The sequence below is a fragment of the Lacerta agilis genome, chromosome 10 (assembly GCF_009819535.1).
Source record: "Lacerta agilis isolate rLacAgi1 chromosome 10, rLacAgi1.pri, whole genome shotgun sequence".
NCBI lineage: Eukaryota > Metazoa > Chordata > Lepidosauria > Squamata > Lacertidae > Lacerta > Lacerta agilis.
The window spans coordinates 3247813-3258810 of record NC_046321.1 but is presented as its reverse complement, the minus strand read 5'-3'; the positions used below and the strand labels follow the sequence as shown (position 1 = coordinate 3258810).

The 10998-nt window shown below is 46.6% G+C and overlaps 1 protein-coding gene across 1 annotated transcript; it reads right to left on the bottom strand.

Annotated features, from left to right (window-relative positions):
* Positions 1-3275: 3275 nt before the first annotated feature.
* On the bottom strand, positions 3276-9554 carry LOC117054539 (interferon-induced protein with tetratricopeptide repeats 5-like). The gene is made up of 2 exons (XM_033163489.1): positions 9470-9554; positions 3276-4716 (listed from the first exon to the last, which is right to left on the bottom strand). The coding sequence occupies exons 1-2, from the start codon at positions 9472-9474 to the stop codon at positions 3354-3356; spliced, it is 1368 nt and encodes a 455-aa protein (XP_033019380.1). The 5' UTR covers positions 9475-9554; the 3' UTR covers positions 3276-3353.
* Positions 9555-10998: the final 1444 nt, after the last annotated feature.

The following is a 10998-nucleotide window of genomic DNA, read 5'->3' as shown; positions in this document are numbered from 1 at the left end:
AAAGCTACTCTGCTGATGAGAGGAGAAAAGAATTCTTGAGCACAGCAAAAGAGTGCTGGGCTAGGTTTGTTGGACTGTGGTGCAGCATGAAGAACTCCGTGGCTATGCAGGAACTTTTAAACATTGCATGGCTCTGAGAATACTGCTTTGTTAACCTGAGAGTTAACAACAAACATTATTGTTGTTGCATTGTTGTTGAAGGAAAAATTGTTATGTATTGGAACTTTATTTGGAATTTGTGGGAATTTAATGAATCGTATTTCTAAATAAATAAATAAAATAAAACCACCTTTGACTTTCGACTCGCGGTGGTGGACTCTCCTTCCTTGGAGGTTTTAAAGCAGAGGTTGGCTGGCCCTCTGTCATGGATGCTTTAGCTGGGATTCCTGCAACGAAGCAGGGGGCTGGACTGGATGACCCTCGGAGTCCCTTCCGATCTCTTAAGATTCTATGATTCTAAGCTTGCCTAAACAAGCATGCTTTTAGCAGGGGGCCAAAAAAAAAAAAAAAAGTACAGCAAAGAGGCCGCCTGCTTGATGTCAAACAGCAGGGAGTTCCACAGTGCCCTGAAACAGGACCAATTCCACCAGCTGAAGCGGTCGAATGGGCTCCGATGGGTTCGGCCGATTGCATAGGCACACAAGCATCAATGGCTGTTCCAGAAGACGACTGCTAGCTGGGTGGCAGTTTCCTGGGAAAGTCCCCCTCTCCTAAAGGTCAGGTTCCCAGCTGCCCTCCCTCCTGCAGTTTCCTGGTCTACAAACCCAGGCGGGATGAGAGGAACCACAAAGAACATGGTGGTCCTCAGCTTGGAATTTAAAATTTGGCCAGCGGGTCGTGAGCCTCAGGTCTAGGAGCCGAGCGTGGCCCCTCCAGATCCTTGGGATCCCTTCCCACCCTCCCCAATCTTACGGTCCTTCCATTAGGGTCTTCGTGGTTCCGGGTAGCGCAAGGGGAGAGATGGCAGCTGCTTAAAGCCTTCCCACTGGGGCATCTGGGGGGCCACGGCCAGAAGGGGGTGCTGGATGCGATGGTCTCATCTGTGGGACATGATCCATGAGAGGCAGTCAAGTGCAACATTCCTTGCAATGCTAGAGAAGACATGCAGGGGATGTTTGGTCCAGCCAGTCAAAACTCCCTGTTCCTCCCGCCTGGAGCATCCTTCCTTTTGCATGTGACTGAAGGTGGGCCTGACCTTACCTGTCCAGGTAACAAAAGGACGAGTCACGCAGCACCCTTCCATCTCTTTGACTTCTTTCTTCGTTTGACCAGCTTCTAGCCAGGACTGCTCTGTTAGCTCTCAGCTAGCAGAAGTACTGGGATTATCCCCCCAGATGGGGTAGATCCACATGTACATCTCTGTAACCAAGTCTGCCTTCAGGAATCCAACTGTGAACTGATGTGAGTAAACTTCTCTCATTGAATTTGAATAAGATTGTGGTGTCTTTATGCTTTTAAAGGGGATTCAAGGCAACTTACCAGGAACATACAACACAATCTGAGACAGACTGAATTGTATAATAGTGAGAGGTTCACACGAGCCTGCAACCAGATATCTGCTGTGCATGTAAAAGGGGGGGGGGGGGGGTTGTAACTCTGCTAAGTAAAGGAATTTGCTAGCGCAAGTTAAGAAGGATATTAAAAAACAATATATCCTCTCCTGCCACCCTGAACGTTCCCAAAATCATCCGGCACCGCAGGGCTCCCCCGAAGGTTTCCTGGTTCTCTTGAACAAGCCTTGCTGAAATCTGCAGGTGCCTGACAATGAGAGTCAGACAACAGGGGGAAGAAACGTTTAGAAAAGAATGGGGAAAGTTTATGGAATATCTGGATAAGGTGTGTAAGACGTAAAGGATGACATAAAACACATGGCGTGTAGTTATTCTAAATCAGAGAACAGTAAAGAAATAAGGAAAGATATACAATTTTGAAATGGGATTGTATAATCAATTGAAATCCGAAAAGAAAAGGAAAATTAAATTGATGGAAGAACAGTTGATGTGTGAAACATAGATGTATGATTTAGAGAAGACATAAGAAGAAAGAAGGGAAGTGAATGAAATTGTAAATGTAAACGATTAGAGTGGTATAAATCTTTTGTAATATAAGTTTTTGTATTATTTGTTTCTAAAAATGTTCTGTTACAATCTTTGTTAAAATTCAGAGGAAAAACCAATAAAAATCATTTACGAAATCTGCAGGTGCCGAAGAAGGCGACGCCGTGCTTGAGACTGGCGCAGGGAAACTCCCCGAAGCATGGCTCTCTTCCCATGTTCACCCTGGTGTTTGTTGTGCAGCTGAGACACGCCAGAGTCTCAGCGCAAGCACCACCTGTGGCTTTTCGACCCCTTAAGTGTGTCTTATGAATGCACACCTCACTTCTGCAATTAGTTGGAAGGGAACCAAAGGCTGATCTATTTCAACACCCCCAGCAAATCCTACTTGGCTTTCAACTGTTTGCAATATGGTGTAGTGCCATCTTTTGTCATATTAATAACTTCTGTGTTTGCAACCCACCCTGGGACCTTAAGAGTGACGGGCAACCAATATGTGCTCACCAGAATCTTGATACTGTTACATGCCACCCCCGCCCCAATCTCTGAGCGGAGCCATATCCCAGGGCTCGGTTTCCTTGGAACGGGCAACAGCGGAGACCGTGGTGTCTTTAGGATATATGGTTTATTTGCACAACATATATACAACCTGAGCCCAGGATGGAGGGGCTCACAGACTTAACATCCCCAAAGGTCTGGCTTCTTCCATACTGACAGCCTTGGAATCAAGCACAAAACAAACTGATTGAAGAGCATCGAACTCCTCTGCCAACAGCCTTTGTCTAACTCAGGGTTTCCCAAACTTGAGTCTCTCTCCAGCTGCTTTTGGACTACAACTCCCATCATCCTTGACCACCGGTGCTGCTAGCTAGGGATGATGGGAGTTGTAGTCGGAGGGGGGGGAAGCTTTGGAAACCCTGGTCTATTCAATAGAAGGAATGGCAGTACTTAGTGTAGCAACTGCCGCCATTATTCCACAAAGAAACTTGCTCCTTAGTTCAGCAATGCAATCCTCCATTAGATTTTAACCATTGCTGGATCCAGGATTTTCTGCCTGCAACTAAAAAATAGTAAGAATAATAATATTAATAGAAATAGAAGCAATGCAACTTCTAGAAGCAACTACACTTCACTGCAGATAAACAAAATTGGCTTTTTCTGTGCTCCTTTAGTGCAGGGAGGGGAATGGAACAGGTTTTCCCCAGTAAAAACTCCTGGGGCTCAGAGCCTCTTCGAAACTGGAAGGAAAGAGCCACAACCCCCTGCCTCTTTGCAAATGTGTGTGTGTGTGGAGGTCCTTCACTGCTGGGCCCTGCCATTCTCTCGCCAGGAACCCCTTCTCCGCGATCCGGCCCGTTGACTCGTAACCTGAAGCCCCGTTTCTTTAAGGAAGCTGTAGACAGCTCTCGCTTGGTCCATTTCTCCGCCTTCCTTGAAAATCCTCGCCAGGTTCTTCAGGCGAGTTTCCAGCTGCTTCCTCTCAAGTGCGTGGTCTCCGGGTATCCTGGCGGCTGCCTGGTACATCTCTAGGGCCTGGTTCCTCATCCCCTTCTTGTGGAGGAGGAAGTCCCCCCAGTGTATGTAGATGGACTGCTGGCATCTCTTGCTAGCTCCCGGGAGCTCCTCCATCAGGTTCAGGTAGATCTCTTCCTCGTAAGCCGGCGACCTCTCGCCGTAAACCTTCGCCAGCTTCAGCCGAGAGAAGATGGAGAAAGGATCCATCTCCAGAGAGCGCTTGAAGCTCTCGATGGCAGCCTCGACGACTTCTCCTCCGACGTCACCTGGAGAGCTCTCCAACTGCGTCAGGTAGCACATGCCAAGGTCGTGGTGTGGGAGATGGTAGCCGGGATCTAGGACGATGGCCTTCTTCAGAATGGAAATGGCACGGGGAAGGGATTGCGGCTTGTACAGCCTGGAGATGGTTCGGAGTACTTCGGGGTTCACGCTCTCCTGGGCAACATCGTCCGCGAGGCAGAGCGCTCTTTCCACGTCCTCCCTCTCAAGTGCCCGAGCCAAATAAGCTTTGGCTTCGTAGTTCTGAGGCTGGCGGGTAACAACTTCTTCCAGCAACTTCTGGGCTTCTTCCCGTTGTTCGGCAGCCCAGGAATGAGTATAGGAGGCATAAGCGGAGACGGCCAGTCCGGCCTGGAACTCCTCGTTGGACGCTTCCGCCTCCAGCGCATTGCGGAAACATTCTGCGGCCTCGTCCCCGTTCCGGAAGCCCCCGGCCAGGAGGGACCAGCCTTTCTGAGCGTGGATTTCGGGGATCATCGCAGAGTAAGCCTCCGGGCTGGCCAAGGAGCGGCAGATGTCGTGGATGCGTCCCAGGTAGAGGTCCACCATGTCGTAATTGATCAAGTGGTAGTAGACCCAGGCGTAGTTGCCGTAGGTCACCAGGGCCTGGCGGGAGAAGTTGGCGGGGTGGTCCCGCTTCAGAGCCCCCTCTGCTTCTCGGAGGCTGTCCAGGGCCTCCTCGTAGTTCCCCTGGAAGTCCTGCAGGTAGGCCCTCATGGCAAGGTAGGTGCCTCGATTGCGGTGTGGGGTGTGCTGGGCCTGTGGGGCCAGAGTCTGCAGGATGTGCAATGCATCCACCTTGTCCTTGATCTCAAAATCCCAGGTGAAATGGCACTGCAAGCTCTCCAGCTTCGACCTCAGTGGTCGGCTGCAGAGGGAAGAGGCAGGCAGGGAGGGAGAGAGAGAGAGAGAGAGATTGAGAAAGGGTGAGGGATACTCTTGAGATGATATACATTCGTACCACAGCAACCTCTGAGATGATATACCAGAGGTCAGGAACCCGGATGCGGCCCACGAAGAACACTTTACCAGCCCATGAGCTGCACGCTTGGATAGCCCCCCGCGCACTGCACTAAACCAGCGCAGCGCGGCGCAGGGACTTGCAGAGTGGTGCCGGAAATGGCCCCTGCGCCTGCGCAGATACCAGAAACTTTGTCTGTGCATTTCCAGACGCCAAAAATCGCAGGCGCGATTTCCGGCATCTGGGCGTGCGCAGAAGCGATTTCTGGCACTGTGGACATGCGCTGACGCAATTTCCGGAATCGTGCTGTGCATGTCTGGCCCACGGATGACGTCCGTGGGATTGATCCGGCCCATGGCTGGAACACCTTGCCGACGCCTGTGATATACAGTCGCACCTCAGCTCCCGAACGCCTTGGGAGTCGAACGTTTTGGCCCCCGAACGATCGAAAACTGGAAGTGAGTGTTTCGGTTTTCAAATGTTCTTCCTGCAGCCAATTGGAGGCCGTGCTTTGGAAGTCGACTTCCATAATGGATTATGTTTTCGTCTTCTGAGGTACAACTGTATAATGAATTGGGGGGGGGGGGCGGGGCGGACTGTTTAAAGGTACCTTTCTTTTTTTTTATAAAGAATTTATTGGTATTTCAACACAAAGCAAACAAAGCAAAGGCATACATACATACTACAAAAAATACATACAAACTACAAAATACAAAAAACAAACAAATACATACCTGACAACCCACCTACCACAGGAACACACCAATTTAATTACTATAACCTTATTTCAAGTCTTACTTAGGGGACTTCCTCACATCCTCTCTTCTGCGTTCAGTTCAATTTTACTGTAGTAACTTTGTAACTACTTTAACTCTTATTTTACAATTATTCTTAATCCTAATCTCTATCAATTTATTTTATCTCTATCAATTTATTCTTAACCATAATATCAAGCATCAAAAGAAATCACAAACTTAACTTCTTATATACTATTTTAACCTAACATTGTACAGCTATCGCCCATTGTGTTCGCCGATTTCACTTCAAATGTCCCAACTTTTCACGTTGTTTCAAATATTCTTTGAATTTCTTCCAATCCTCTTGCACCTTCTCCTCCCTCTGGTCTCGGAGTTTCGCGGTCAGTTCTGCGAGTTCCATATATTCAATTAACTTCATCTGCCAATCTTCTACTGTTGGGAGCTCTTTGCCTTTCCAGTTTTTAGCAATCAAAATCCTAGCAGCTGTTGTGGCATACATAAAAAATGTTCTATCTTTGTTGGGTATCTCATGGTTGGTTATGCCCAGCAGAAAGGCCTCTGGTTTCTTAATAAACATGTTTTTCAACACTTTTTTAAGTTCATTGTAGATTTTCTCCCAGAAGACCTTTACTTTTGGGCACGTCCACCACATGTGATAGAAGGTACCTTCTACTTTTTTGCACTTCCAACATTCATTGCTCAATCCATGATACATCTTAGCTAACTTCACTGGTGTTAAATACCATCTATATACCATTTTCATAATATTCTCTCTTAATACATTACATGCAGTAAATTTGATACCTTCCCTCCACAACCTCTCCCAATCCTCCAACATTATATTGTGCCCCACATCTCTTGCCCAATCAATCATTACAGATTTGACCATTCCATCTTTTGTATGCCACTCTAGCAACAAATTATACATTCTGGAAAGGTTTTTAGAGTTCGGTTCAATTAGTTCTGTTTCCAACTTGGATTTCTCTAGTTGAAAGCCATATTTCCTGTCCAACTTAAAAACTTCATTTATCTGGTAATACTGCAACCAGTCAGAGACCTCTGCTTAAAGACCTTCTTTGGAGGTCTTTAAGCGGAGGCTTGACAGCCATCTGTCAGGGATGCTTTGATGGTGTTTCCTGCTTGGCAGGGGGTTGGACTGGATGGCCCTTGGGGTCTCTTCCAACTCAAGGATTCTATGATTCTTTCAATTGTTCATAACTTTTCAACTTAAACCTCTGGCCTTCTTGTTGCAGTATATCAGCATATTTTGGCCATTTTGCAGGCATATTAGGTCTCTTGTAGGCCTTGGTCTCCACTGGTGATAACCATCTAGGAGTCTTTCTCTCTAGTAAGTCTTTATTCCGGATCCGAACCTGATACAAGGCATTCCTGATAATAGGGTTTTTAAAAGCTTTGTGGGCTTTATCATACCAAAGATATGCATGCCATCCGAAGACATTATCATGGCCCTCCAAGTCCAACACATCCGTGTTTTCTAACTTAAACCAATCTTTTAACCAGCAAAAGGCTGCCGCTTCAAAATAAATTCTTAAATCTGGCAGGGAGAATCCACCTCTTTCCTTAGAGTCTGTCAAAATCTTATATTTTATTCTAGGTTTCTTCCCCTGCCAGATAAATCTAGATAAGTCCTTTTGCCATCTTCTGAAACGGTCCAACTTATCTCTAATCGGAAGTGCTTGGAATAAAAACAGCATCTTTGGTAATACATTCATTTTTATGGCTGCTATTCTGCCCATCAAAGATAACCTTAATCTAGTCCATATCTCTAAGTCTCTTTTTATCTCATTCCATAATTTTTCGTAATTGTCCTTGAACAGGTTTCGATTTTTCGGTGTCAGATATTTAACCTTTTTAACAAAGTTCAGTCCAGTTTGATCTTGCAATTTCTGTGCCTGCATTGGCGTCATATTTTTCGTCAATACTTTAGTTTTGGCTTTATTCAGCTTAAATCCTGCTACTTGTCCAAACGTGTCTAAAGGTACCTTTCAAAAACCAACCAACCGGAGTCCTTTGTCAAAACAAAATAAAATAAAAAATTCCTTCCAGTAGCACCTTTGAGACCAACTAAGTTTGTTCTTGGCATGAGCTTTCGTGTGCATGCACACCTCTTCAGATCGGATCGGATCACACTTCTTGGTATCTGAAGAAGTGTGCATGCACACGAAAGCTCATACCAAGAACAAACTTAGTTGGTCTCTAAGGTGCTACTGGAAGGAATTTTTTATTTTATTTTGTTTTGACTATGGCAGACCAACACGGCTACCTACCTGTAACCGGAGTCCTTTGTGTTGCGGATAATTCATAGGGAAATTCCCTGGTCTCAAAAAAAAGGCTATCTATGTATGCTACTACTGCAGCCCCATTTTTTAATAAGAATTTATTAAATTTTGACAATTAAAAAAACCACACAAAATACAACAAACACTACGAAAAAAATACAAAAAAAACTTACAAACAAACACTTATTTAATTATCCTTATCCTATTTATAAACATTACTTTGGGACTTCCTCTCATCCTGCCTTCTGTGTTCATTTCTAATCTTCTTTAGTAACTTTGTAACATTGTAAAATCTTCTTTCTCACCTAATCTTAATCATTATAAACATTAATCAACATTTAACTCTATTTTAATCCTAGTAAAATCAACATAACATAATTCTAACTACTTCTTATATCCTATCTTAATCTAACTTCTGGCATTACTGTAGCCTTAAATGTCCTCTTGACACCCATGTTTTAATAGCTCCAAAATGGAAAACGAGCGAGGTCCCAACCAAAGGAGAATGCCAAATTAAACTGATGAAATCTGCATAGCTTGCAGATTTGACATACGGAATAAGAGAACAAGAAGTATGCGTGTTTAAAGAAGACTGGAAAATGTTTACTGATTATATGGGTGAAAACTGTGCACATTTAAAAACGCTGGCAGCATTAAGATAAATTCAACAGTACAGATAAGTTTTGATGGTGTAACAATGGAATACTGAATGGTTTAGGACAGGTCATTTAAAATATGCAGGGATGGATGGTAGGCAAAATGAACCACGGAAAGAGAGGAAGGGATGTCATTGATTTGAGGCTTTGAAATGTAAATGAGAAAAATCTAATAAAAACTATAAATAAATAGAAAGGGTGAAGGGGTGCTGCAGGCAGGGGTTCTTTGCTCAAAGGGCTCAGAAGATTTGGGATCTAGACTTGGGCATCACCGGAATGTGCCCTCTTGCCAAAAAAAGGAAGGCTCACACCTGTTGCCCCGCCCACTTTTAAACATGTACCTCTAGGCCCCGCCCACTTTTCCTCTAGGCCCCGCCCACCAAGAGCAGGTGCTTCCTCCTACTCCCTAGATTTGGCCATAGAGTGTCAGAATAACAGCTCCGTCAGTAGAGCACGAGACTCTTGATCTCAGGGTTGTGGGTTCGAGCCGCACGTTGGGTAAAGGATCCGTGCATTGCAGGGGGTTGGACTAGATGACCCATGGGGGTCCCTTCCAACTCTACAGTTCCACGATCCTATCTCCACCCCTACCTGCAGATACCATCAGGGGACGACAGAATTTTAGAATCGCAAGGGACCCCCGAGGGTAATCGAGTCCAGCCCTGAGATCTTCTGCATGCAAAGCAAGGGCTCTAACCACTGAGCCACAGCTGCTGCTCTCCTGATGTCGCGGGACTCCGTTGCCCCCCTGGCCCTTGGCCATGCTGGCTGCCGAAGCTGGGGTCCAGCAGCAACATCCAACTTGCATTGCAGGGGGCTAGGCTCTGTTGGGGGGGGGGCAACGCCCATCTCTCCCATCCTAGGATTCTAACTCCTGCTGCACAAAATGCAGAACGGGAGGTCTTTAAGCAGGAGGAGTCAGATCTACGCAGGAATCACCGCTTACCTCATTCTCCCTTTCGCGGAGAGGAGGTTGAATTTCGCAGGAAGCAAACTTCCCCTCGCCGGCGGTCCAGCAGTCTGCAGGATGCTCTCTCCCTCCGTCTGCAAACTTTTGCCTCGCTCTCTCCGTTTATATAGCGACGCAGTGAGTGAGCTCACTCCGGCAGAATAGAAACCGAAACTCAAAAGAGAGATTCGTTTGTTGCTTCGGGAGAGGAAGATTGCTTGGCTGCTTTCCATTTCCCCAAAACGAATTCGCATTTCGCAAGCGCCCTCTGCAGTCTTTGCACAGAAGCTGCTACATCCCAAAATTGGCCAGGATGACTCTAGGGGGGAAAGACCACCCTTCCTCGGAGGAAGCCTTAGAAATGATCCTGGGGAAAGGCAGAGTGAAGCAAGCAAGCGCCCACTTGCGTGTTGTTGTTGTTCAGTCGTTCAGTCGTGTCCGACTCTTCGTGACCCCATGGACCAGAGCACGCCAGGCACGCCTATCCTCCACTGCCTCTCGCAGTTTGGCCAAACTCATGTTAGTAGCTTCGAGAACACTGTCCAACCATCTCATCCTCTGTTGTCCCCTTCTCCTTGTGCCCTCCATCTTCCCAATATCAGGGTCTTTTCCAGGGAGTCTTCTCTTCTCATGAGGTGGCCAAAGTACTGGAGCCTCAACTTCAGGATCTGTCCTTCTAGTGAGCACTCAGGGCCGATTTCCTTGAGAATGGATAGGTTTGATCTTCTTGCAGTCCATGGGACTCTCAAGAGTCTCCTCCAGCACCATAATTCAAAAGCATCAATTCTTCGGCGATCAGCCTTCTTGATGGTCCAGCTCTCACTTCCGTACATTACTACTGGGAAAACCATAGCTTTAACTATACGGACCTTTGTTGGCAAGGTGATGTCTTTGCTTTTTAAGATGCTGTCTAGGTTTGTCATTGCTTTTCTCCCAAGAAGCAGGCGTCTTCTAATTTCGTGACTGCTGTCACCATCTGCAGTGATCATGGAACCCAAGAAAGTGAAATCTCTCACTGCCTCCACACACTTCACACCAGATATAAGTTTTAGGTTTTTGGCATTAATTTGGCCACAACTTTATTGAATACAAAATAAGTGAGTGGTTGCTTAGGCATTGGTTAAGACTATCTGTCCCGCTGGGGACAGAACTGACATCCACCCGCCTGTGGAGTCAGTATAGGGGAAAACACTTTGGGGAGAGAATGTGCACCCGTTCTCCCCAAATGCTCCCAGGGGCTCTTGCGTGGGCCCTGTCCCCCGACCGGTGGATACGGACAAGCATGGTGAGCCCCTGGATTCCTTTAACGGAATTCCCCTTGCAGCAGCAGCTTTGAAGGGGCAACCACAGCCAACCTGCCCCTTCGCAGCATAGGAGGGGCAACCACAGCCAACTCTGCCCCTCCTCAACCAATTTATAACCAATGCCTAACCGCCAACCTTACGAGTTGTGACTAATTGCTACGCAGTAGGCGAAAACCAGATGGCACCAGCCAATCAGCCAAGTGGAAAAATTCCTACCAGGCC